Genomic DNA, 26583 nt, shown 5'->3' with positions numbered 1-26583 from the left:
GCGGCCCGTACTCTCGGGGAGGTTGCGTTCTAAGGGGATGAGGCTAGAGAGCGTGGGAGGCAGCAAGGCCCGGGGAAGAAGCCGGGCCTTTCCGCATAGCGAGCTTTTCCCGTTCTCTGGGAGGTTCGGGGCAAACTAAAGAAGGCCGCCATCTTGGGTCACATGGAGCAGCGGGGCTTCCCTGGTTGGCCCAGACCTTGACCTTGGTTCGGAACCCCAGGTTTAGAAAGGGCTTTGACCACCTGGGCCATGCAGAAGGGGCGAGGGACCAGGCAAAGAGCCCGCAGTCCAGGCCTTAGGACCCTTGGCAGGAACGGGGGTGTGAAGACTTGGGGAGGAAGGGCACAAAAACCACGGCCCCCTTTGAAAGACTGGTTCAGAACGGGCCGAAGGACCAGAGAGAGGCGCGTTCGGGCTAACGTTGGGCTTGTCCGTCACGGCCTGGGCGGCCCTGGGGGGTAGCGCCCCCCCCCCCATTAGGGGGTGTTGGGGAGGAGATTTCTTCTTGCAGCCTTGGGTTGCGTGCCGGGGCCGCCCCCTTTGTGCTTCTCTCTTCAGTGGGAGACCCCGAGCCTGGACCCCCCCTCCCCCCAGGAGATGTGATTCTCCGATTTACAAAAAGCCTCCCGTGGAATTGAGTGTCCCGGTCCCCTGGGGGGGAGGGGGGGACAAAACCAGGCCGCCTTCTCGGGGTGGGGGGCAGCAGGACCTCAGAAACAGCAGCATCCGAGCCGTGGGGGAGGGGGAGGCGAGGACTGGGTCGAGATGGGGTCAGTCAGCCGGCAGGCAGCGTCCCAGGGCTGGGAGAGGTCGCAGGACCTCACTCCCGGCTGCTCCGTCCGAGGGAAACGAGGGCCCACAATGGGGAAAGTCTTAGAACCCAGGGATCCGGAGGCCTTACTGGGCAGCTCCAGGGGGAAGGGACAGCCCCCACGGCTAGGGGAGTCGGAGGCCGCTGCGTCCGGGATGGTCAGTCCGTCAGTAGGCATTTATTAAGCACCTACTGCATGCCGGGCTAAGGGCCTGGGAGACAAAGACAGTCCCTGTCCTCGAGGAGCCCCCCTTGGGTGGGGGCCACGGCCAGCACCGAGCCGGACGGCCTGGCTCTCCCCGGGGAGCCGGGGCTCGTCTGGGAGTCTCCGTGGCCGTACCAGCCGCAAGCGTGCAGGCTCCACCCACGCGCGTGCTTGCCCGAGCCGAGCGCATAGTCGGTGCGCCCCGTGTAGGCCGGCTGTCCTTGGGACACGTGGCACAGTGCGCACACAGACTGTCACCTGCCCATTACACAGATTAGGACACTGAGACTCAGGAGGGAGCTAAGCATTAACTCTAATAAGATTAAGCTTTGACTCTAATGAGATTAAATTTAATTGGGATCCACTTCAGATCCAATTCTGGGTTTAAAAAGTCGCGTTCCCAAGTATGGAACAGGAGAAGGGAGGTCAGAGAGTGGGGGGGGGGTGTTGGGGGGCAGCCCCCCAGGCCAGTGCGACCCCCGGCAGTCCCTAGGTCAGGGCCCCCAGGCCAGGCCACGCCCCACCAGGGAACCTGTGCTCTGCTGTGGGTCCCACAGAGTAGGAAGGGTCTGGGTAAGTGGGGGGTGGTCCCCGAGCCTCAGCCCCCACCACGAGGGGAATCTCGGCCCTCCAATTCCCCAAAGCCCCTGAGGACGCGGGTCCGAGGGCCGTGGGAGTGACCACTGGGCCTCCTCAGCCGGAGGCCGGGAGCCGGGCCTTGCGTCACGTCGGCCTCCTCACGGGCGGACCACCGAGGGCCCCGTGAGGCTGGGGGACGGTCCTCGGGGGGCAGAGAGGGCGTGCCCAGCGTAGGGGTCGGGGGGGGGGTCCATGGCCCCCCCCCATGCAGACCCATCGGCCGCGCGGAGGAGCTCCACCTTGACCGCGCTCTGCAGCTGTGCCTCTGTCTCCGGGCGCGCCACATGTGGCGAGCAGAAGGCGGCCCGGGCCCCGGCCCCTTTCGATCTGGCTGGGATGCGGGGGGAGGGGGCAACATCTCCGTGGTGCTTCCCATCCCCCTCCTGCCGCTGTCTGCTTCCCCCGCTGCTCCCTCTCCTCCCCCCACCCCCATCCTGATTCTTTCTGTTGGGGGTGTAGGAGGGGCGGGGGGAGGGAGGTAAGGGAGGAGGGGCTTGGGGGCCGAAGGGGGGGGTCCCCACAGGGAAGGGCAGTTTCTACCTGGTGTGGAGGGGGTCGGAGGGAGCGCGGAGGCGTCCAGGACTGACCCGGCTTTTTCCTTCCCCGTCCAGATCTCGGCCGCTCAGCAGAAGGTCCCAGGGGCTTCCTCCTCCCCTTCGCTACCTCACCCGCCGCCGCTGGGCGACAGCCCTCACCTGCCTTCCCCCCACCCTGCCCGGCCCCCCTCCAGGCCCCCCTCCCGGCCCCACTCGCGTCCCCCCTCCCAGCCCCAGAGTGTGTCCCGGCCTCCCTCAGAGCCCCCCCTGCACCCCTGCCCGCCGCCTCAGCCCCTGCCTGGGCTCTTTGTCATCCAGAACCCCCTGGGGCCTTCCCCCCATGGGGCCGCGACCCCGGCCCCCACCACGGCCCCGACCCCCCCGCTGCGACCCCCCTCTCAGCCCCCCGAGGGCCCCGCCCCTCCCCCTCCACACCTGCAGGCCCAGTTGGCGACCCCCACCTCCGACACCGCTCCCAGGCTGCCTGCCTCGGCGCCCCCGGAAGCCCCTCACTCAAATTCGCCCCACTTCCAGCTCCAATTTGCCCCGAGCCAAGTGCCCCTCAAGCCCCCCACGCCCACGCCCACGGTCCACCTCGCTCCAGAGCCCCCTCCGCAGCCTCCGGCCCCCCCGCCGCCGCGGACCTTCCAGATGGTGCCCAACCCGTTCCAGGCCCTGGCCACGCCGGCGGCGCAGCCCAAGCCGCTTCTGGACAGGTTCCACCAGGTGACCCCGAGGGCCCCGTGGGAGACCCCTGTCCCACCTCTGGGCGTGGCTGCAGCCTCAGAAGCCCCTCCTCTGGGGAAGCGAGCGGGCCCCTACCCCATCCCAGCCAGGGTCCCCGGGGCCCCCTATCCTTACCCCCCCCCCAACTGACTTCTCCTTCGTGCCCCCCAGGTGCCATCCGGGCTCATTCTCCAGGGGAAAGCTGCGGGTCCTCCAGCCTCCCAGCAGACCCCCCCAGCCCTGGGCCCCCTTGCCAGCCCGGCCCCCTCCATCCTGGTCAGTGGGCAGGCCCCACCGGGGGCCCAGGCCGCCCCCAGCCACCCTCCTGCCCCCGCAGCCGGCGCAGGTACGTGGGGAGGGGACGCAAGGGAGAGGCCGGGCCCGGGGGGAAGAAATGGAGCTCCGGTCCCGGGGCAGACAAGGGGGGCCCTGATCTTGGGGGAAAAGTGCGGCCGAGTCCGGGGACAGAGACCCCACCTTGCACAGGGAGAACCCCGGGTTGGGGGAAGGGGAGGGCAGGAGACCCCCGTGCCCCCATCTCAGCTGCCCTTCCCTCCATCTCCGCAGACGGCAAAGTATTTGGCAGCGGCCTTCCGGCCCTGGGCGGGGCCAAGGTGGTCACCGGGCCGGGAAAGTCAGCCGGCCCATCCCCGGGGCAGGTAAGCCCAGAGGTCGGCGCTGGCAACTGGGGGGGCCGGGGCAGAGGCGGGCACCCGTCGCCGTCCCGGGGGTGGGGGCCCCAGGAGGCCCGTCCAGCCTGGACAAGAGCGTTCTTAGTCGGGGCAAGATGGCCAGCAAGCAGCTGAGTCATTTCAGAAGTTGCTAACGAGGAGATCCAGCTTTTAACTCCAGCGTCACCCTGCAGCGAAACGGGGGGGCCCCGGGCCCCGGGGACGCTGTGAGATGCCCGCTTGGGTTCGGCTGGATCAGGGACCTGCCCACCCCCATCCCACCTCTCCCCAGCCTACGGTCGTTGCCGTGAGCTCAGGGCCCGGCCCAGGCCTTCCCAGGGGCCCCCCCAGCTGGGGCCCAGCCCGGCCCTATGTCCCGGGGTTCCGGGCGAGTGGTGGGGCGGGCAGGGAGGGCGTGGAGGGGGCACCGGGGAGACATTCGGGCCTGCTCTGGACGGACTCTCAGCCCCTCTCTCCCTCCCTTTGTCCCCCAAGTACGAGAGCAAAGTGAGCAACCTGAAGAAATCTGCCGCGGTGCAGCCCAGCAAGGAGGCCTGGTGAGTGGGAGCCGGGCTGGGGGGCGTCAGGGGCGGGCCGGGTCCGGGGGCGGATGACACAGACAGAAGGAACGCGGCGGCTCCTCGGCCACGACCAGTGTTAAAAATGGTCTCCGCCTCTGCGAGAGGGAAGGGGGCGCCCGGACTCACTTCTCCCAGACAAGTGTCTGCGGTAGCTGGGGGGCATTTGGGGGGGGCGTCTTCTTGTGGGTTTAGTTCACATCATTTTAGTTTTTGTTCATCAGCAAAGCCATTATTAAGTGCCCGTTGTGTGCCAGGCGCCGGGGTACGGGGAAGGGGCGACTGCGCCCCCCGGGATGCTCCCAGTCTTGTGGCAGGTGACGGGGGGGACGACGTCCCGTGTTCCGGGTTCCGGGCCCGCCGCCCTCCCTTGTTCCCATCCACCTCAGTGCTCCCGAGTTTCCCCGAATTTGTCCGTCGCTGACACGACATTCATCGTGTCACGTTCCCGCCGCCTTTGTGGGCGCCGGCTCTCCGCTTGCCCCCGTCTCACCGCTCTCGCCCTCGGCCCCCAGCTTTCTGGAGCATCTCCATCGGCACCAGGGCTCCGTGCTGCATCCCGATTACAAGACGGCCTTCCCCTCCTTTGAGGACGCCCTGCGCCGCCTGCTGCCCTACCACGTCTACCAGGGGGCCCTGCCCTCGTCGCACGACCATCGAAGAGGTGAGGGCCGCCCCCGGGGTCCTGCCCTGCCGGCCCCTCCCAGCCGTCGCCTCTCGCGCCCCAAACCTCCGCTTCCCAAGCACAAGGAGGACTTTGCTCCGAGGTCCCTTTCACCTGGAGGCTTGGGACCCCTAGACTTCCTGGGCCTCAGTTTTCCTTATCTGTTAAATGGGACCCTTGGTTTTTATAAGCTGTGGCTTGCCAGTCACTCTCCTGAGCCTTCCGAGGGTCCGTGTCCCTGGCATAGCTGAGGGTCATCATGGGGTGGGGGAGGGGAGGAGGGCCCTGCAGCCCCAGCCTGGAAGAGACCACCCCCAGCGCCCCTTCCCCCATCACCGTGTCTATCTGCGGTGAAAGGGAGAGAAACTGATTCTGTGCTTCCGCCCTCTCTCCGGCAGTGGACGAAGAGTTTGAGACAGTTTCCACGCAGCTGCTGAGGCGCACGCAGGCCATGCTGAACAAGTACCGCCTGCTGCTCCTGGAGGAGTCCCGGGTAGGCCCTGCCCCTCCCAGCTCCCCCCCAGCCCCCGCTTCTGCCTCCTGAGAGGCAGACGCTCCTGGGCCCAGGCTGGCCAAGCCGGCCTCCCAGCAGGCTCCCAGGCCTCGGGCCTCCCCCCGGGCCTCGGGCCTCCCCCCGGGCCTCGGGCCTCCCCCCGGGCCTCGGGCCTCCCCCCGGGCCTCTGGCCTGGCGCTGACACCACGTGTGCCAGGGGGCGGCAGCGCCCTCTGGAGAGCCGATGTCTGGCAGAGGCCGGGAGAGGTGTCGGGGCTCCCTGAGGCCGGCTCTGACCTCTGCCCCTTGTCTCCCCAGAGGGTGAGTCCTTCCGCAGAGATGGTCATGATCGACCGCATGTTCATCCAAGAAGAGAAAACCACGCTGGCCCTGGACAAGCAGCTGGCCAAGGAAAAGCCGGGTGAGTCCGGGCCCTTGTCCTGGGGGCCTCCCAGCCTGCCCTGGGCCCGGCCTCTCCCCCTGGGCCTGGGGCCCCCACAGGCCCATCTATTTTCCAGCTTTTGCACTAGAACCTGCGCCTCTTCCCTGTAGAAAAGGGGGCACTTTCTTGCCCTCCCCCCCCAGGGTCTTCCCCCTCCACTGTCCTAAAGGAGGAGAGCGGGGGCCGATGGGAGGGCCCTCCCACAAGGCGGGTAAATCCCAGCCGGCCGCGGGCTTTTATTCAGTTCAGCTCCACAACTATTAAGGGAGCCTTGAATGCTGGAGGAGGTGTGAAGTTCAGACTGGACGTTACCTATGCTCATGGGCTCCCAGTACAGGAGGAGGGGGAGCACTTGGGGGACCTCCAGGGGTGCGTTGTGTGCTGCCCTGAGGCCCAGGGCCCCCCGTGATGCCCCTTCTCTTCCCCCTTGCAGATGAGTACGTGTCTTCCTCCAGGCCCCACGGCCTCCCTGGCCTGGGCTCAGAGAGCCAGAGTTCCCACCGGCTCTCCTGCGCCCCAGCGCACCCCCCGCTCTCTTCTTCCTCCTCGGGGGCTTCGGCCCAGCTGCCCCCGCACCCACCCACCAAGCTGGTGATCCGGCACGGCGGGGCGGGCGGCTCTCCCTCGGTGACCTGGGCCCGGGCCTCCTCCTCGTCCTCGTCCTCCTCCTCCTCCTCGGCCGCCTCTTCGCTGGACGCCGACGAGGACACGCCCCTGCCGTCCCGAAGCCGCCCGCCCATCAAGACCTACGAGGCTCGGAGTCGAATCGGCCTCAAGCTGAAAATAAAGCAGGAGGCCGGACTCAGCAAGGTGGTCCACAACACGGCCTTGGACCCCGTCCACCACCCGTCTCCGGGGCCCAAGGGCGCCGAGCCCCCGGCCCCGCCGCCGCCCCCGGCCCCGGCCTCCTCGGGCCAGATGAACGGGACGGTGGAGCACCCCCCCGCGCCCACGGAGCGGAAGCCGGCCGCGCCCGCCCCTCAGTGCCCCCGACTGCCCCTCCGCAAGACCTACCGCGAGAACGTGGATGCCTTCAGCAGCTGCCGGGCCCCGCGGGCGGCCACGGGGGGGAGCCCGGCCCCGGCGGCCCTCGTCAAACCGGACGACGCCCCCGGCGGCCTCATCCGGGAGCTGGCCGAGGTGGAGGACGAGCTGTACCAGCGGGTCATGAAGGCGCCCCTGGAGGTGGGGACCGCCGGGCCCGGGCCTGGGGCCGGGGCCGAGCCCGCCTGGGAGGCGCCGCCCTTGCCGCCGGCCAAGAGGCGCAAATCGGAGTCTCCGGACATGGACAACGCCAGCTTCTCGAGCGATAGCCCGCAGGACGACTCTCTGACAGAGCATCTGCAGAGCGCCATCGACAGCATCCTCAACCTCCAGCAGGCGGCCCCTCAGCCCTCGGGCCGGACTACGGGCGGCCCCCCATACCCCCACCCGGCCGCCACCACCACCGCTGCCTCCCCGCCCCTGCACCGGCCTGACGGCTACCTGGGCCCCAGCCACAACGGCGGCCTGGGGGCCAGGACGTTGAATAGATAACAGCAGATTCTCCCCCCGCCCCCCTCGCCCGTGATCCCCCCGCAGATGACCCTGAGGACTCTGGGGGAGATCGCCAGCCCGCTGCCCCCACCTCTGACCTCTAACCCCCAGGGAGGGTCAGACCAGGGTTTGCCCTTCTTCTCCCCTCCCCCGAACAATTCGCTGTTTCTTTCCTAAGTTATTCGATTTATCGCCTCCCCCCCCAACCCGGCTCCAGCCCCAAAACACTAAGAAAAGAGGCGGGGGTTGGGGGGAGCCCGTGGAGCAAACGAGCAAGGTCCCTTTGGGAGCCCCCGGCTCCCCCAACCTGTGATCTTAGTGGGTCCTGGGGCCCGCTCGGGGGAGGGGAGAGGAGGGGACGCCGATTACTGCCACTGTGTGTACGTCCGTGTGTCTGTGTGAGAGCGAGCGAGAGAGAGCAGGGAGAGAACCTTCGGGACCACGCAGTCCAAAGAGAGGGAAGCGGATTTATCACGGGCCTACTGCGCGCCGGCACTGGGCTAAGTGCTTTACACCCCGAGCGGATCGAGAGCCGGGCGCCCCCGCTCGCCAGATTCCTCGCACCACCGTGCCTCCCAGGGCGGCTCTTCGTGCCGGGGCGGCTGCCCGCCCCCCGGGGAGCTCCGCGTGTGTGTCCGTGCGTGTGCGTGCGTGTGCGTGCGTGTGTGAGTGCGCGGGCGCGCGCCGCCCCGCCCCCGCTCGGAGTGTCTCCCAAAGCCGAAGCAGACCACTGGCCCTTCCCGCCCTCCCACCCCCCGCCGGGCTTTGAGATCTCGGAGACAAACTAGTACTGTAACATATTTTGTACTGTATTTATTGTGTATAACGATTTTTTAAGGAATCCTGTACATTTAGTATTCCCCTGTAAATTAAAGCCAGTCCTCTTTTTAAACCGGGACCCGGGCCCTGCCGCTTCCGCTCCCTTCTTTCTGGTCCGGGAGGGGAGGGGGCGGGGGGTGGGAACGGGGCCCTCCCTCAGCATCTCCAAGGGGGAGTGCCGTGGCAGCGCATCGGCTGGCGGAGAAGGCCCGGGAGAGGCTCCCGGCACTCGGCCCCCGCGGAGCAGCCGTAACCCACCTGCCGCCTCCCGCCTCCCACTTCGCACCGACTCGCCCGGAGTCCAGAAGCCGCGGCCACACTCGGCGCCGCAACGTTCGGCCTCGGCAGCCGCTCTCTGAGAAAAGAGACGGGGGTTGGGGGGCTGGGGGTGACGGAGGTGAAGGGTTCACTTAGAAATAAATGTGAGGGGCAGCCCCGAAGTCGGGGGGATCCGGGTGCAGATCGGCCTTACACACGTCCTGCCTGTGGGACCCTGGGCACATCCCTTAACCCTGAGCGCTTCAAGAAAGGAAGGGAGGAAGGAAGAGGAACTGGTGCAGCCTCGGGGGAAGCTGGAGCTCTCCGCCAAAAGCAAACCAGTGACTGTCGTGGGCAGCTCTAGACTCTTGTGAAGAACACAAACGGTGGAGAGGGCGACACAAGGGGGCGCTGGTGGCCAGGGACGAACGGCTTGTAGGGGCAGAACTGGGGGGGGGGGGGGTGACTAAGAGGCCCCCCTGGAGGTCGGAGGCCCAGGAACACAGGGAATCCAGCACCAGCAGAGAAGCTCCCAGGAGTCTCTGGGTCGCCCAGACATCCCAAATGGCTCAGGTCGAACGCCCCGGGCCGATCAGGGGGGGCGACTAGGAACTGCTCGCCTGGCCAGGCTCAGGGGGAGAAATAGGGGGAGCCTTGAATGGAAAGTTGACCAGTGACCTTGGAATCAGAAGCAGAGAAAGAAGGGAAATCTTGGGCTCTGATGATCTGGGGCTTCAAACCCCTCCTCAGACGCTGCTCACTGTGGACCTCGGTTTTGGGGGGGTTTTGGTTGAGGCTGTTGGGATTAAGTGAGTTGCCCAGAGTCCCACAGTGAGGAAGCGTTAAGTGTCGGGCCGGATTTGAACTCGGATCCTCCTGACTTCGGGACCAGTGCTCTCGCCACTGCGCCACCCGCTGCCCCTCAGGTTTGGCCATCAGGGTCCCTTCCAACTCAGTCTGAGGGAGTGACCAGGAGAGCAAGGACCTCGGGGGAGGGGGGGAACCACGCGGGGTTCCGTGTCCAGAAATCGTTGGGGAAGTTGCAGGGAGGCGTCCTGCTGACACGGACAGACACGGGCCAATTAGGGAGAAGTCGGGGTCCCTCAGACGGGGCCAATGAGGATGTCTGGAGGGCGCCGGCCAGCTCGGCCTTCGGGAGAATTGTGGGAGATGGAAACAAAAGCAGGGTCTTGTCGGGAGAGCCAAGGCCCGAGTGAGCCGGGCTTGCAGGTGGGTGGCCGGCCTCCGGGGAGTTCAGCGCTCTCCTCTGTACGGTGAGGGGGGGAGGGAGTGGGGAGCAGCCCCCCAGGTGGCGGAGGTTCTAAGCGGGATAACGTCTGTGAGCATCGCCAGACACAAGAGACGCCCCGTGGTTACTGATGCTTCCCCACCGCCTCGCGTGGGGATTTCGGGCCACAGTCTGGGCACAGAACAGTTGGGAAATTCTGTTGTTTTGTTTCAGGGACAAGGCCCGGGCAGAGGGTCTGCGAAGCCCCTAACTGGGACCCGGGGTGATGGGGGGTGGGGGAGATGGGGAGGCGGCTGCTGTATCACCTAGAACCCTGTGCCAGTGCCTCCTCCCCTCCCCCGCCAGCCTGTGACCAGGGCAGGGCTCCAGCCTGGGCCTTCTCTCTCCCAGTGTCAAATGTAGACCCAGAGACGAGACTCCGGCCCGCGGGGGGCGGGGGGCACTGGGGAGGGGCTTCGGTCACCCCAAATTGCCTGGAGCAGCACAGGATGAGAAGGCCCCGGATGAGTCGGGAACTACACCCCTGACAGCCACGGGGGGCTCCCCCCCATGAGAATATCGGCAATGAGACTCTGCACTGAACTCCGGGGGCCTGGGGGGGGGCGGCCTCGGGGGCGCTCACGGGAAGCCCCCAAGGGCCTCTGGTGCTGACAGCGGCCCAGGTCCGGGAGCCGGCGGGGACTCGGGGGGCTCCACATGGAGGCAGCCGAACGTAGCACCGGCTCCTGCCCCGCCCGGCGACACACGGGGATGAGGGAGCGGACAGACCCCCGCGGTCCGGGAGATGCGTGTGCGCGGAGGGAGAGAATGGGGGCGGGGAGGGGGAGAGAGGGAGAAGGGGAGCGAGTGAAGGGAGAAGGAGGAAGGGGAGAGAGAAGGGAATATGGCTGGGAGAGAGAAAGGGGAAGGAGGGGAGGGAGAACGGGTCAGAGTAAATACGGCCGCGAGCTCAGACTCTCCCCCTCCCGGCGGGGCAGGAACAGCTTTCTCTCCCCTCGGGCCTAGAAGCCAGCGGGAGGTGAGTCTGCGAGAGGCCGCGGGAGCCCGGCTTTTGCTCGGAGTCGGTGTCTGCGCCCTCATAGATACTGACTCGGGGCGCTGCAGGAGACGCCCCCCTTTAGCTCCCCGCTTTTTTGTTATCCGGTCTGGGGTTCGTTAGCGAAAGGGGAAGAAACTCCCTCCACCGTTATTTTTTGCTGGTGTTCACACCCCCAGAGCTCAGCATCATGCCGGGCACAGAGTAAGTTCTGAATTGATCCTTCCTCCCTCCCTCCTTTTCTCCCTCCCTCCCTCTTTCCTTCCTTCCTCCCTCCCTCCCTTCCTTCCTTCCTTTTCCCCTCCCTCCCTCCCTCCCTTCCTCCTTGCCTCCCTCCCTTCCTCCCTCCCTCCTTCTTTCTTCCCTGCCTCCCTCCCTTCCTTCCATCCTTTTCCCCTCCCTCCCTTCCTCCTTTTCTCCCTCCCTCCCTCTTTCCTTCCTTCCTTCCTCCCTCCCTTCCTTCCTTCCTTTTCCCCTCCCTCCTTCCTTCCCCCTCCCTTCCTCCTTTCCTCACCAGGTGCGAGAGGAAGGCCTGGAACCTTGATGTTCCTGACTTCCAGCTTGTTCTCTAGCCATTGGGCCAAGACGGCGGCTCTAACTGACCCCACTTTACAGATGGGCAAACTGAGACTCGGAGAGAGGTGCACCTGCCGAGGGGTCATACATCGGCCCCTCCGGTGCTCCCTCCGCTCCTCCACCCGCTCCTCCACGGGGCCTCGGAAGCGCTCCCAGCCAGAGGAAGACCACCGGCGGGACGGGGGGAAGGAGGGGCAGAGGGACGGAGAGCCGGCTCCCGAGCAGCCGAGTCGGGAAGGAGGCTGGGCCGCCCGGCAGGGGGCGGCAGAGGCCGTGTGGGGGCGCCGGGGAGGGGAGGACGGGGAGCAGAGGGGAGGGTGCGGCGGCCGGCCCGGCCCCTCCCTCCTCCCCTCCTCCCCTGCGCCCCGCCCGCCCGGGCTCAGACGGAGACAGGACAGCGGACGGCAGCCGCGCCCAGTGCCCCCCGACCAGCCTAGCCCAGCGGGGACCCCATCGGACCGGACAGGCCGAGGCGGGCCGGGACAGGACCGCTTCTTGGGCTCCCGCCTGCGCCCTTGCTCGGTGGGTCCCCCTCCGCCCTCGGCGCCCCATCCCTCAGCCTCCGCGCCTCCCTCCCGACCTTTCCCTCTCTCCCCTTTTGCCCAATGCCATCTTCCCTCCCCTCCGCTATCCCTCCGGAGCCTGCGGCTGCCGCGGGCGCCCCGAGTCCTCCCTGCCCCCCCCGCCCCCTCCCACTCCCCTGTTCCCAGAACCCGGGAGCCTGCCCCGAGCCCCCATCTTCAGACTACCCCCCCCACTCCCGCAGAGCGGGAAAGGGCTTTAGGGCGCGGGGGCTCGCGCCTCTCGCTGTCCCGAAGGGGGACCTGAGGCAGCCCGTCGGGGGCTAGCGCGAGTGGGGCCCGCCCGCCTCCAGCCCCGAGGTTTGCAGCCTCCGTCCGCACCTCCTCCGCGTTCCCCCCACCTGTGGAAGCCCCGAAATCTGGACTCGGGGACCCGGTGGAAGCCTCGCCTCCCACACTGACGTTACTCCCGTTAAATGAGCGGGTTGCACCGCGCGTCCCGGGATGCGTCGCGGCTCCGGCCCCCGCCTCCGGGCAGCCCTCGGGGCCGCCGTCCCCTCCGAGGTCCTGGTTCCCCCCCCCTTTGCTCCCTGCCCCCCTCGTCCGGGCAGCCCTTCGCCGCTTTCTTCCGGCCTCCCCAGGTAATTGGCCCGCCCCCATCGGCTGCCACCTCTGCGCTTCGCCCGCCGACCCGGTCCCCTCCCTCCGCGGAGTCCGCCGGGACCAGGGGCTTTGCGGGGAGCCCGTCGCCCTTTCGCTCCCTTCCCTTCTCCAGAGCCTTCTGGGCCGACTCCTCTTTCGGCCCCTGGCGCCCCTCCGGCTCTCCCGTCCCCTTATTGTCTCCTGCCCCCTCCCTTCCCCCAGGGAGCCCCCAGAGCTCTCAGAGACCCCAACAGACCTTAGAAAGAATAGGATCCCCCCCTTCCTCTACTGAAGGCCAGTGAGGGGCAGCGGGAGATTGAGGGGAAGTGGGGCGGGATTCTGGGGGAGAAGGGCCAGAGAAGCAGGTGAAATGAGGAGGGGGTGTAGGAAAAGCGCAGGAGGAGGGGGAGGAGGGCAGAAGAAGCGGGGCCTGGAGGAGGCTCTGTGCCCATGGAGGCTTTGCCTGGCCTGGTGCCCCTCCTGCCAATGAGAGCCCAGGGCCCATCTCCCTTCGGCTCCTGACTGACTGGTCAGCGAGGAGCTGCCCACGCTGGGGCCCCTTCCGTGCACCCTGCCCTGTTCTCGAGCCCTCCATCGCGGGAATTATCGCACCTGGGGCAAAAACAGAGGGTGGGGCCGCCGCCCTGGGCGACCAGAGGCCCTTCGGTGATGTGGTAACCGGCGGGAGGGAGCCGTTCTCCTCACCCTGAATGAGTTAGGAGGGAAGCAGGCCCAAGAAGAGGGGGACCATGGGGGACTGAGCACGAGTCCATCGCCCCAGTGGGAAGAATAGGAAGCAGAACCCTTAGGTGCCCTCCCCCCCCCCCCCCCCACCGGAAACTCGGCTGCTTGCCTTCCTTTGACTCTGCAGGTAGCAGCATCTGGCACACAGTAGGCACTTCATAAATACTTGTGATTGACGTGGGATGCTGAGGGAAAAGCCTCCTCTCTGTAGCTCTGCCTTTCATCAGCTCTCTTCCTGATCTACCTCTCCTCCAGACCCTTCTCTCCTTCCAATCTACTCTCCATCCTCCCCATGCAACTTCTTGGCCCTCTCTTCCTTTGGCCATCCTTCCAACCATCCATATGCTTCCTGTATCTTCCCCTCAGGCAATCTTCTATCCATCCATCCTCTGCCTGCCTCCCTCTCTCATCTCTGTTTCTCTGATTCTGTCTCTCTCATCCCTCCTCCTCCCTCCCTCCTCTCTCCTCCTTCTCTGTCTCTCTGTCTCTCTTTCTTCTCCCTCCCTCCCCTTTCTTATTCCCCCTTCTATCATCCTCTTCCCAGAAGCCCTCTGCCTACTCATTCATCCCTCCCTGACTCTTACCTGTTTCTCTAGTGGCCTATTTTTAGCTCCTCAGGTTTTGACCCTCCAGTGAAGGAGGAAGCCCTTGGCAGGAAGAGCCGCCGGCCGTAACGCCCCGTCCCAGAGCCTCTCGCTCACTTACAAGCATTTTGCCATTCGCTCAAGAGACTGAAGAGCCCGAGAATGAGAGCGGGACGGTGACGTGTTCTCGTCATTTCTTCCCGAGCCCCATCCAAAAATCTAACGAGATAACAACAGTAATGACAACAACGCAAGGGCCTTGATCTAAGAGAAATGGCCAAGTGACGTCCTCTCATTAATAAGAATAAGAATGATGCGAGCCCAGCAACTGCTTCAGGTTCGCAAAGCACTCGCTTCACGGGAACCATTCCCAGCAAGTGCCCCTAGTATTATCGTGCCCATTTTTCTGATGAGGAAACAGGATGTTCAGAGCAGTGACGTTAGCCTTAGCCGCCCTAAGCTCGCCCTTCTCTGGACAGTATGGTCCTGAGCCCTCATCACTAGTGAGGTTTTTCCTGCTATTAGCCTGGATCAGCCTCTCTGTGGCCTCCACCCAAAGCTCCCAGCTTTGCCACCCGGGGCCAAGCAGGATCAATCTGGGACCTCGAGCCCAGGTCTTCTGGTCTAACGGTTCCAAGTTCTTCCAGTGGGTTTACACGAGGGCAGCGGGGGCTCCGGGCCATCCGCCGTCCCGACGAGCCTGCCCTGGCCCCCATGACGCTTCTGATGCGATCAGACCGAGTCCGGGAATGGGCTCAGCCCCTGCCTCCTGCCCCGGCTGCCACGGCCTTCTGAGAGCCGACCAAAGTCTCGGGCTTTTTGATTCGGGGCTGGGGGACCGGACTGGCCGATTCATTAATCCATGTGCTTATTCACTGATTTCTCTTAATTATCTGAATGAGAAGAGCCGCTTTCACGGGCGCTTTACAGTTTGCCAAGCGCTTTTCGGGTATCCCCCCGTCAGCTCCGGGTACCCCCATGTCGGCTCCGGGTGCCCCCCTGTCGGCTCCGGGTAACCCCCCGTTGGCTCCGGGTAACCCCCCGTTGGCTCCAGGTAACCCCCCGTTGGCTCCAGGCATCCCCCCATGGGCCTGGACGCAGCCCTGGGAAACGGGCCTGCAGAATTAGCCGAGGACGGTCCGGGGCAGGGTCACGGGCCGTGGAAGAGCCAGGCTCACCCTGACCCGGACTCCCTCTGCGGCACGCCCAGCCCCCATAATGCAACGTGTTCCTCCTCCCCCAGGCAGCCCTCCCTCCGTCCGTCTGCGGGCCTTCCCTGGCCCGCGCCGCCCGCAGTCACCTCTCCGTCAGACGCTCGCGCCATGTTCAGCTGGCTGAAGCGCGGGGGCGGCGGGGCCGCCCGGGGCCAGCGGGCTGAGGCCATCCGCACGGTGACCACGGCGCTCAAGGAGCTGTACCGGGCCAAGCTGCTGCCGCTGGAGGAGCATTACCGCTTCGGCACCTTCCACTCGCCGGCCCTGGAGGACGCCGACTTCGACGGCAAGCCCATGGTGCTGGTGGCCGGCCAGTACAGCACGGGCAAGACCAGCTTCATCCAGTACCTGCTGGAGCAGGAGGTTCCGGGCTCCCGCGTGGGGCCCGAGCCCACCACCGACTGCTTCGTGGCCGTCATGCACGGGGAGACCGAGGGCACCATGCCCGGCAACGCCCTCGTCGTGGACCCGGACAAGCCCTTCCGCAAGCTCAACCCCTTCGGGAACACCTTCCTCAACAGGTGCTCCCCGGATCACGTGCCTCCTTCCCCCCAAGCCTTCCCCTGCCCTCTCCTCCCCGATGCCCCTTCTTTCCCCCAGCGCTCTCCCCTTGTCCCTTCCCGTCTCCCCGCGTCTCCCCCCTTCAGTCCCCCCTCGTCCCATGATTCCTCCCCCGGGAGCCCCGTTCTAGCTCCCTCTTCTCTGGCCCCTGACCCTGCCCTGGCCCCTCTTCTCCCCAGGTTCATGTGCGCTCATCTTCCCAACCAAGTCCTGGAGAGCATCAGCATCATCGACACCCCGGGCATCCTGTCTGGGGCCAAGCAACGAGTGAGCCGAGGTAGGCCGCGAGGGGCGGGGGGCCATGGGGGGTGGGGGGCCGGGGGCCGTGGGGGGTGGGAGACCATGGGGAGTGGGGGGGGCTGGGAGGGGCGGGGGGCCGCAGGGGGTGGGGGGCTGGGAGGGGCAGGGGGGCCACGGGGGGTGGGGGACCATGGGGAGTGGGGGGGGCTGGGAGGGGCGGGGGGCCGCAGGGGGTGGGGGACCATGGGGGGTGGGGGGGCCGCGGGGGGTGGGGGACCATGGGAGGTGGGGGGGCCGCGGGGGGTGGGGGACCATGGGGAGTGGGGGGGGCTGGGAGGGGCGGGGGGCCGCGGGGGTGAGGGACCATGGGGGGTGGGGGGCTGGGAGGGGCGGGGGGCCATGAGGGGCGGGGCCACAGGGGTGGGGGGCAGGCCAGGCTGCAGCCTGCTCTGGGGGCAGGGAAGATGCCCAGACACTGCTGCACCCTTGGGGGGCGGGCGGAGGGATACCTCCGGGAGCCAGGAGTCGCCGCCTCCCCGGGTGCACCAGGGCCTGGGCCCGCTCTCCTAGCGGCCCGGGGAGGAGGGACTTGGAGTGCAGGGAGTCAGGGAAGAACCGGGAAGGGCGCAGGGGAGGACGGGATGCTGTGTTGGGACATGTTCATCGCTGGGGAGTGGGGGGGGGGGGGGGGACTGAACACGTGTGAGGAGCCGGGGCCCGAGAGCATGTCCAGGCCTAGGCAGTGGGGGTGGGGTGAGCAGACAAGGACAGACAGACCGACAAAGGGAGAGAGAGGAGAGAGACAGAGACGAGAAACAGAGAAAAAGACACAAACACAGAGACAGGGAGGGAGGGAGGGAGAGAGAAGGGGGGGGCAGAGACACACGGCTGGGGGGCAGAGCGGAGCAGAGGCTGGTGGGAAATCGGGGCAGGGATGGGGAGGAGGGGAGCTGTTCCCCTGGAGCCCAGATGTAGGGGGTGGGGCTCCCCTCTGCCTGGCTGGGCGGGGCAGCGCTGGGTCCTGGGTGGGGGCCAAGCCCTTGGTGGAATTTATAAACAGCTGGGGGGGGGGGGCGAATTCCTGCCGGGCTCTCAGACCATAAGAGGAGCCAGGCCGGGCCGGGGCAGGCGGGGCCGCCATGTGGGAACGTCCCGCCCGCCCCCCCCCTGCGCCCCCGGGTCCCCCGGCTCCCATTCCCTGGTCAGGCCTCCCTTTACCGCCTTCTCCTTCGGGTCTCGGCCGTTTTCAGGCTGCATCTGGCCCCGGGGAGAGGCAGGGAGGGGAGACCCCCCACAGCTGGATGGCGGGCCCGGACGCCTGGCTCCCCCCGGCCCGCGGCTCTGGGCCCTCTGAGATCCCGGGCCTGAGCGGGCCCGGCCGGAGGAGAAGGGGGCACTCGGTGTCTGGGGCAGAGGGAACAGGGGAGGACGCATTTCCTGGCCCCTGGCCTAAAGATGGGAGGGGGTGCTGAGGGCGAGGGAGGGTTAATGTGTCCCTGGCCCCGCGCCCGGGCCGTCCCGGGAGGGAGGGAGGCGAGGGCTGGAGGCATCTGGAGAAGAGATTGGGAGGCCCTTGCCAGGTGGGGGGGCGGGGAAGCCCTGTTCCCTCCTCCCCCACAGCGCCCAGCCTGGAGACCAGGTGCCCGGGGAGGGACGCAGGCGGGAGCGGGGGGCTCCGGGGCTGCCTGCGGGCCAGCGTCGGGGCCCTGGCGTCTCCGGCCCGCCTCGGTGCGTTGCCCTGGCAGCCGGGTCAGCGGTCCGGCCTGACTCAGTGTTCCCGCCTCCCTTCCCTTCCTCCCTGAGACACATTTTCCAGGCCTCCGTGTGTTCCTGGGCCGGGAGGGTGGGGTGCCAGTTGGAGGGAGGAAGGGCAGGTGGGTCCCCATGACTCGCTCCCTTCCTCCCCCTCCACTTACCCCCGAGGTCTGAGAGGGGCCGGGGGAGCCCCCGGAGGAGGGGGGCAAGCTGGGCCGGGCAGCCGTGGGCAGGACCGCGGGCATCTCCTGTGCATGGTCTGCCTTCAGGGCCCCCGGTTCTGTGTCCGGGGATTGTGTGGGAAGAATGAGAACCGAGAAGGGGGATCGGGGGGGGCCTCCCAAACCCTGGGCTCCCTCCCCGCGAAGGAAACCTGAACAACCCGAGCGAACAATGGCTGTTCCTGCCCTGGCGGGCTGGGGGAGGGCCCCGGGAGGGAGGGGATGGGGATACTCCCACAATGCCTCTGGGCGGGCGGCCCAGGAGGTCGGGGATGCTCCTGCACTCGGGGCGGGCGCCCCCGGCCAGGCAGAGGCGGCGGCCCCACGGGCACCCTTGTCTCCCGCAGGCTACAACTTCCCCGCCGTGCTGCGCTGGTTCGCCGAGCGCGTGGACCTCATCATTCTGCTCTTCGACGCCCACAAGCTGGAGATCTCCGACGAGTTCTCGGAGGCCATCGGGGCCCTGCGGGGGCACGAGGACAAGATCCGCGTGGTCCTCAACAAGGCGGACCTGGTGGAGACGCAGCAGCTGATGCGCGTGTACGGGGCGCTCATGTGGGCGCTGGGCCGCGTGGTGGGCGCCCCCGAGGTCCTGCGCGTCTACATCGGCAGCTTCTGGGCCCAGCCCCTGCTGGTGCCCGACAACCGGCGCCTCTTCGAGCTGGAGGAGCAGGACCTGTTCAGGGACATCCAGGCCCTGCCTCGCCACGCCGCCCTGCGCAGGCTCAACGACCTCGTCAAGCGGGCCCGCCTGGTCCGGGTGAGCCCCGGGCCCCCCCCGGGTGGGTCAGGCCGCCCCCCGTCTTGGTCCGAGCCTCGTGGGACGGAGGAGGCTGGGCGTCCCGGACACCTGGCTCTCCTCCCCTCTCGGGAGGCAGCTCCGGAAACCCCGGAGTCTGGGCGCCGCTCCCCCTCCCCCCTTATCTCTTCCCGGCACCTTTCCCTCCTTCCTGCCTGTGAAAGCCATCAGTCCCCTTTCCCCACCCACCGCCTCCCTGCCAGATTTCCCTGCCTTCCCCCATCGCAGAGGGCTTACTGAGCCTCGCTCCTCACCGCCGCCCCCCAGTCTGGGCCCCCCGCCGGCCCCCTCGGGCCCTCCCGCCCCCCCAGAGGCAGAGCGAGCTCTGGGCTGCTCCTGAAGGGACCCCACAGGTCCACAGGGTTCTCCTGATCCCCGCCGTGGGGGTGGGGGAGAGTCGGCTCCCTCGTCTGCCTGGCTGGGTGAGGCGGCCCTGAGACAGAGAAGGGCAAGGAGGCTCGGGCCCCTCCATCCAGCCTCTCGCTCCCCATGAAGTGAAGGTGCTGCCCCGGACGGTGTGGGTCCGGTCCCGGCTGGCTGAGGCTCAGATTGAAGACCAGGCTCTCTGGGCAGCAGGAGTCAGGAAGTTCAAAGCCACCCTCAGCCTTCACCCTGGGTGCCTCAGTTTCCCCATCTGTAAAATGAGTTAGAGAGGGAAATGGCCACCCACTAGCTATTGTGACCTTATGGAAGTCACTTGACCCTGTGTGCCTCAGTTTCCCCATCTGTAAAATGAGCAGAAGGAAACGGCCACCCACTCCCGTGTCTTTGCCAAGAACAGCCCAAGTGGGCTCACCTGGAGTCAGACTGAAATGACCAGACCCCACATAAGTTCTTTGTGAATCTCAGAGCGTCCTCGTACGGTTAATATTCCACTTTAGCTCAAATGCCGTCCCTGTAGGACATTTACTGAAAACTGCTGCTTGTGGTTATAGTGATAATGACAGTTCGCGTGTGTTATGGGGAGAGCAGCGTGCCGTCCCTGCGGGAGCCGGCTGAAGAGCAGGGAGGGCCTGGGGGGAAATTCTGCCCCCGAGAGGCCGCGGGCTCCACCAAGGGTGCTGCCCGGCCTGGGAGAGGGACTTTCCACGCTGGGAATCCCTCTGCCCCTGAAACCTCTAAGGGCCCACTTACAGTGGTGGGCCCGGGCTCCCGGGGGAAGAGCGCCCCCCTGCTGCTGCAGCTGCGGACCCTTTCTCTGCAGCCCCCGGCCCGGAGCTTCCTTGAGCCCCGAGCGGTGGGACGACCTTTCCGGGCTCGGCCCCAGTATCAGTCTGACTCCGGAGCCCCTCCGCCTCCCAGTGTCGTTACGTCCCCTCCCAGAGACGGCTGCGCAGCCTGCCCCCTTCTCCGGAAGGTGGAGAGGGGGCTGCTCCCTGCCGGGGCTCCTGACTGGCTCCGGCCCGGCCTCGGGGAGGGGCGGGCTCTGGAGGGGAGCAGCACTTATTAGGCGCCTCTTGGATGCCAGGAGCTGGGGAGGGGCCGTGGGTGAGCCTGCTGCCTGCCCCCCCAGGTGCACGCCTACATCATCAGCTACCTGAAGAAGGAGATGCCCTCCGTGTTTGGGAAGGAGAACAAGAAGAAGCAGCTCATCACCAAGCTGCCCATCATCTTCGCCAAGATCCAGCTGGAGCATCAGATCTCCCCCGGGGACTTCCCCGACTGTGAGCAGATGCAGGTCAGCGGGGCTCAGGGATGGGCGGCCCGGGGAAGCCTGCCCTGGAGCGGGGGTCCCGAGGACTCCTCGGGGGAAGGGGCGGGGGCTGTGGGAGGGGGCGTCGGGCAGGACCATAGACCCCTAAGGACCCGGGGGGCCGAAGGGAGTTCTCCCAGCCTGCCCAGGGGGCGGCCCGGCCCTTGTGGTTAGAAGGCCTTCTCTGACCGCGAGGCTCCGGGCAGCCCATTGGTCTCGGTTCCGTCCTCCGGAGCCAAACCAAACAGGCCGCCTCCCTCCCCGCACGGCCCGGGGAGACACCTCTCGGCTCCCCCCGAGTCTCCTAGTCTTCAGCCGGCCCCCCTGTGGTGGGTTCCGAGCCCTGTCGGGGGCTTGTCCGACATGGAGCCGGGTTCTCCGGGCAGGTCCGAAGCTGGCGTCAGCTCTCTCCGGAAGCTCTGTCCCCCTTACCGTGGGTCCGCGGTCACTTCCTCGGCCACCGTGCCGCGTGACCGATGGGTGCTGAGCTTGTGGGCCCCGCGGACCCTCAGATTCTTCTCAGGACAAGTGCCGGCTTTCCGTGCTTCCTCCATCATAAGCTTGCAAAGCCGATTGCTCTTTTCCTGTCCCTCTCCGCTATTCTCTCTCCTGCTCAGCTTGAAGTCCCCTCGATTGCGGACGAGCAGGCCCTCTGTCCCTCTAAGTCTGATAAAATGTTGTGGGTCAAGTCCAAATCCCTGGAATACCCCCAGAAGCCCCAGATACAGTGACACGGAGCCATTAGGAAGTTCCTTGATAACCGCACGTTTAACCTTAGATTACTTGCTGTCTAAGGGTGGGAGAAAGGGAGGGAGGAAACATTTGGGACGCCCAGTTTTGCAAATAATAAATTATATTATTTTCAAAATATAACATTTTGAAAATAATATAATTTTCACCCCGAAAACAAATTTAAAATTAAAAAAAAAAGCTCCTTGAATCTGGCCAGTCGAGCCATTCCTAGACCGTTCACGTTACTTCCCCATGAAAAGCTTTGCTAAGACCCCAACAAGCTGCAGCCGCACGGGGTCCCGGACGCTACCCATGGGTCACTCTGTGCGTCCTCTCAAAAAGAAAACGGCATCAGCTGACCCAGACCCACTGCTCTCGGGGACCACTGCGTCACTCTGGGCGCTCGCCCACCATCTAAAGAGAGCTCTTCGGGAATTTTCCCAGGATTCCACAGCAAACTCACTGGCTCTCATCCCGCTGGTGAGAAAGCGGCTCCCTGGCTCTGGTTCTGGCCCAGAGGCCGGGAAGGGCCTGAAGAAGTTCATCTGGGCCAGGGGCGTCAAGGGCGGGCACGGGCTCGCTTCCCGTCTCATTGCCCGTCTCGGACGTCAGCTCTCTCTTCGTCGTTCACTTCTAGCTTAAAAGTCGCCCAGGAAATAGGAGAATATTAAGACGAGCGCACCCCACTCTCGGCTGTTGCTGATTGTCTCTAGCGCATCCGTCCAAAGCCTCCGTCACGTCTTTTTCTCTCCATGTTACAAAAACAACTCCTCCCCTTAATCCCGACCCTTTTCTGTTCCCTCCTTTCTCTTGCCGCCCTCAGCCCATAAATGTTCTCATTCCTGTCCGCATTTTCCCCCCTGAGTTAACTGGGGTTAAGTGACTTGCCCAGGGTCACACAGCTAGGAAGGGTTGTGTCTGAGGCCGGATTTGAACTCAGGTCCTCCTGACTGCAGGGCTGGGGCTCTCTCCACTGCACCACCCGTGCCCTGACCATATTTTTTACATGATCGTGACTATATTTTTCCTTCCATTCCTTGGCCTTGGTTCCATTTTCTATATGTTTCTTTCAGAATCTAAGTGAGCCATTCCCAGCCTCCCATCCTTCCTTCTTGATGGGTCTCTTGCCTTTCGTGGCTGGGGAACGCCCTCCCCGAGCATCTCCCGGCTCTCTGGGTGGTCTCCCCCGACGCGCCGTCGGTCACGGGGCCTCCCCCAGCTTCCCGCTGGACCCTTTGGCGTGGGCCTCCCCTCGGTCCGGGGGCCTGGCGGCCCATTTCCTCTGCTCCGTCACGAACTCGAGGAGGGGGCGCTCGCTCCCCCCGGGGTCCCTTCCTTCCCCCCGCCCGCTTCCTCTCTATCGGGCAGGTCGGATTTCCCCTCCTCGCCTTCTGAAAGCTGAAATTCTCATTAAGGGCAATTCACGGCGTCGTTCAGCTGGAGAAGGGCAGGGAGCAGCCGCCGACCCCTCGTCCAGTTCCCCGCGGTCCCCAGTCCGGGCCCACGGCGGCCTCCCTGCTGTTCCGGCCTCCTCCGGATCCTCGTTTCCCCATCCTCCCGATGGTCCTGGGCCCCGGGGTGTAGCTCACACCAGGGCCTCTGGGCCGGGCAGGGGAGTTTGCCCTTCTCGGTTCTGCTCCCCGGGACGCTCCTTCTTTGTGGCTCTCCATTGGGGGGATATCCACAGGCGGGTCCCCTCCCCCTTCTCACCTAAATCTCAAGGCAGTTGGGGGCAGCAGGAGCCCCAGCCCCGGAGTCAGGAGGACCCGAGTTCGAATCTAGCCTCAGACACTTAACATTCCTGGCTGTGTGAGCCTGGGCAAGTCACTTACCCCCAAGTGTCTCAGGGGGAAAAATCAGTGCAGTTAGTCTGGAGGAGGAGGCGGAGGTGACAGGAAGGCAACCTTGGGGACTTTCATAGAAATGTGGGGTGCAGCGTGGGAAGGAGCTAAGGCTTCTGGGACTGGGGCCAGACGCCTCCCTCTGCTGTCCCTCGTCCTTCCTCATTTTTACTCGCTCCCCGTCCGTCCCTCTCCCATCTCTCCTTGGAACTCGTTCTTCCCTCCCTTTTTCTCTCCGTCCCTTCGCTCTCCCTCTCTCTCTCTCCCCCTTCCTGCGGGCCGCCCCTTCCCCCGGCCTCCTCGGCCCGCCCTTTGCCCCCGCCCCCCACTCTCGGACCCCCCCCCTCCCCGCTGCCCCCGGCTCTCTGACCCCCCGGTCCCTCTGGCAGGAGCAGCTCATGGTTCACGACTTCACCAAGTTCCACTCGCTGAAGCCCAAGCTGCTGGAGGCCCTGGACGAGATGCTGACCCAGGACATCGCCAAGCTGATGCCGCTGCTGCGCCAGGAGGAGCTGGAGAGCCCCGAGGTGGGCGTGCAGGGCGGGGCCTTCGAGGGCACCCACATGGGCCCCTTCGTGGAGCTGGGCCCCGGGGAGGCCCTGGGCGAGGGCGGGGAGGAGGGGGACGAGGAGGCCGAGTGGGTGGTGACCAAGGACAAGTCCAAGTACGACGAGATCTTCTACAACCTGGCCCCGGCCGACGGCAAGCTCAGCGGCTCCAAGGCCAAGACGTGGATGGTGGGCACCAAGCTGCCCAACTCGGTCCTGGGCCGCATCTGGAAGCTGAGCGACGTGGACCGCGACGGCATGCTGGACGATGAGGAGTTCGCGCTGGCCAGCCACCTCATCGAGGCCAAGCTGGAGGGCCACGGGCTGCCCGCCGACCTGCCGCGGCACCTGGTGCCGCCCTCCAAGCGCCGCCACAAGGGCTCGGCCGAGTGACCGCCCGCGGGCCCCGCCCCCGGCCGGCCCGCGCCGTCCTCCCGCCGACGCCCCGGCTCCCCTCGGAGCCCGCCGTGAATCCCCCGGCCGGCCGGCCCCCCACTCCCAGCCGGAGCCCGTCTGTTCCGGCCTGGGCCCCGCTTCTTTGTCTCCGGCTCTCTGCCCGTCCTTGGGTCTCCGGGACCCCTCCCGGCTCCCAGCCGGCCTCGCTGTCTATCCCCCCGTGTGTCCGCCGTGCCCGCTGCCCCCCTCCGGCCCCCTCTGAACTCCCCACGCTCCCCCGCTTCCTCCTCTCCATCTGTAAGCTTCTCTTGGGATCTCCCCCACACACCCAGTCTTGGTCTCCTCCCCATCTTCCCATTCCTCCCCCCCAGCCCCGGCCCCTCACACCCCTCACTCTCCCCCCTCAGACAGACTCTACTTGTCACACCTGCCCCAAATGTGAAGCCTTAGGCCCCAGCCTGGCCCCAGGAGGCCCTTCCCAACGACTTCCAAAGGCCCCAGGGCTCCATGGACTAAACCATCCTCTCCCTCCTCCAGCTCCACCCCCCTCCTCCCCCTAGGAAGGGGCTTTTGCAAGGAGCTGGGGGGGAGGGGAGGGCGGCCTCCACATGTCCCACCCCCAACACTCGCACACTCACACCTCACACACTCACACTCACTCACACACACTCACACTCACACTCACACCTCACACTCACACACACTCACACTCACACACACCTGGTTGATCGGTAGATACAGTATGAGGACCAAGGAGAGGGAATGAGTCCGAGGCTTAAAGCTGTGTATACACTCAGCGTATATGCATTGTGCGTGCAATAAGTGGATGCAGGTTTGGGGTATGTGACCTGGGGAAGGAGCCTTCCAGGCCCCAATCGTTGAGTCCGTATGGAAGGCGGGGAAGGGGGCCCTGGGAGGATGGAGAGCACAGATTCGCTCCCACCCTCCCTGCTCCCGCTCCTCCTGTGCCCAACACCAGTCACTGATCCGGGTCAAGGGCGAGATCAGGCTGGGAGGGAGGCGACTGTCCTGGAGCCGAGCAGCGGAGGGTGATTTCAGAGGGAAGAGAGTTGGGTTTCTTGGAGGGTTCCGGTCCGGGTCCCAGCGCCTCCGAGGTGTCTGGTCCAGAGACGCCCAGGGCCTCATTGCGGCAGTCGGGTCCCTCCGGGAGCGTCCAGCCCGGCCGTCAGAACCCAGGCCCGGGGAGCTAGCTGCCTTCTGATTCCCCGGGGTCTCCGGCCCTTGTCTAGTTATGGAGCTCAGGCGAGGACCTTCGGCCGTATTTGTGATATGGAATGGGGGGTCCTTTATTTCTGTGGTGCATCCCCCCCATCAGCCGACCCGTGTGTCCACAAAGGACGAGGGGAGCCCGACAGTGAGGGCCCAGGTCTCCAGAGGCCATGTTTCCACCCTCCCCCTGACTGTGGCCCGACTCCTGCAGGAGTCACTTCCCAAAGAGCCAGATGGAAGGGTGTCGGCACATCCCGCCCTTTGTATTACAGATGGGGAAACTGAGGCCGAGTTAAGTGATGTGCTTGGGGTCTGAGGGTCTGAGGCAAGATTTCTTCCCAACTCTTTAGTCTGCATGGGTCACCGAGGAAGGGCAGTGACCAGGGCCAGTCCCCTTCCCCTCCTGGGGACCCTGAGATGGGAGTGGGAGCGTGGGGGCTTCCTCCCCCCAAAATCCCCCAAAGAAGGGCTCCCCCCCTCACACACACACACACACACACTCACACACACTCACTCACACACACCCCTGTGCTTAGAGACCCCCAGAGGACACCGGTTCCTCTCTCAGCTGCCCGGCATATGTGGCAAGGCTGACCCCTGAAGTGAAGCCCAGCCCCACGGGGGTTGGGTGGATGAGGGGAGGGGCTTGTCCACCCCGCGGAGCCCTGCCCGGCCTGAGGGAGAGCCAGCATCCTCCGGCCAGCCCCGCTCTGCCAAGGGAACAGCGGTCTCGGGTTCCTCGCTGGGCCTCGGAACAGTCGGGGAAGAAGCAGCAGTTCCCAGGCCCAGGGGCCGAGAGGAGGGAGAGCGGCGCCCCCGCCCCGCGGTCAGCTGGGAGACCTCCCGGGAGGGAGGCAGCCCCCAGCCCGGGTGCCATGTAATGGGAGAGTGTGATGTTCAGTAATAAAAGTGCTTCTCACAGCTCGGGCCCAGCCCTCCCTGTGTGGGGGAGGGGGGTGATTCAGAGGGGCTGCCCGGCCCGGTGACTCACAGCTGGGCCGCCCGCCAGCTGGGACATATTTTCCAAAGAAAAGTTAACATTCCCTTCCCGCCCTGGCCCTCCTGTGGGACCCCCTGGCTCCACCCCAGCCCAGCCCCTCGTCCCTCCCTGGGCCTGGGAACAGATCCTGGCGGGGAGCGGGCTCTCGGGCCAGCTGGCCCCGCTCCAGCTCCGGGGCACTGGGCGAAGCAGACGTGGGCCTGGGACCCGGCGGAGAACGTGGTTCGCACAGGACGTCCACGCGTTAACGCACAGTGCGCTGGATCCCACACGTATTCACTGGAAACCAGGTGCCCGGAGCGGAGGCGGCGCAGCGAGGGCGACGAGCCCTCCTCCCCCCCCACGGGAGCTGCCCCCCATCCAGGCGAGACCCTCACAATCCAGACCCTCAGACATCACGACCGGGGCCGTCAAGTCTATAAGCACGGAATAAGCGCCTGCTGTATACCAGGCGCTGGGGATACAAAGGGGCAAGAGGGCGCGGTTTAACTTGCCAACGAGCTCGGGGCGGGATAAATGGGGGCGCTCTCTGAGGAAAGGCGCTAAGATTGGGGAAGGTTCCCGGCGGAGGGCGGGACGTCAGCAGAGGCCCAGAGGATGCTGGGGAACGGCAGCCTGAGCCT

General features: G+C 66.0%; 2 protein-coding genes across 4 annotated transcripts in view; both read left to right on the top strand.

Annotated features, from left to right (window-relative positions):
- BICRA (BRD4 interacting chromatin remodeling complex associated protein) overlaps window positions 1-8199 on the top strand; it is a 57212-nt gene extending 49013 nt beyond the window's left edge. For both annotated transcript variants that reach the window (XM_051989265.1, XM_051989264.1), the window contains 8 exons: window positions 2267-2917; window positions 3089-3263; window positions 3485-3576; window positions 4084-4145; window positions 4682-4830; window positions 5229-5323; window positions 5642-5744; window positions 6199-8199. In XM_051989265.1, the coding sequence (XP_051845225.1) occupies window positions 2267-2917; window positions 3089-3263; window positions 3485-3576; window positions 4084-4145; window positions 4682-4830; window positions 5229-5323; window positions 5642-5744; window positions 6199-7301 (2430 nt within the window). In that variant the 3' untranslated portion in view covers window positions 7302-8199. The remainder of the gene's footprint in view (window positions 1-2266; window positions 2918-3088; window positions 3264-3484; window positions 3577-4083; window positions 4146-4681; window positions 4831-5228; window positions 5324-5641; window positions 5745-6198) is intronic.
- A 3391-nt stretch (window positions 8200-11590) lies between these two features.
- Window positions 11591-25881, top strand: EHD2 (EH domain containing 2). Of its 2 annotated transcripts, none has more exons than XM_051989262.1 (6): window positions 11591-11761; window positions 14978-15465; window positions 15685-15782; window positions 18069-18481; window positions 20034-20198; window positions 23176-25881. In XM_051989262.1, the coding sequence occupies exons 2-6, from the start codon at window positions 15053-15055 to the stop codon at window positions 23725-23727; spliced, it is 1641 nt and encodes a 546-aa protein (XP_051845222.1). In that variant the 5' UTR covers window positions 11591-11761; window positions 14978-15052; the 3' UTR covers window positions 23728-25881. The 2 variants fall into 2 exon arrangements, with proteins under 2 accessions (XP_051845222.1, XP_051845223.1); XM_051989263.1 differs by having other exon boundaries at window positions 11669-11761; window positions 14974-15465.
- The last annotated feature ends 702 nt before the right edge of the window (window positions 25882-26583 follow it).

Source organism: Antechinus flavipes, chromosome 3, assembly GCF_016432865.1.
Source record: "Antechinus flavipes isolate AdamAnt ecotype Samford, QLD, Australia chromosome 3, AdamAnt_v2, whole genome shotgun sequence".
Lineage (NCBI taxonomy): Eukaryota > Metazoa > Chordata > Mammalia > Dasyuromorphia > Dasyuridae > Antechinus > Antechinus flavipes.
This window is presented reverse-complemented; position numbering and strand designations above follow the sequence as displayed.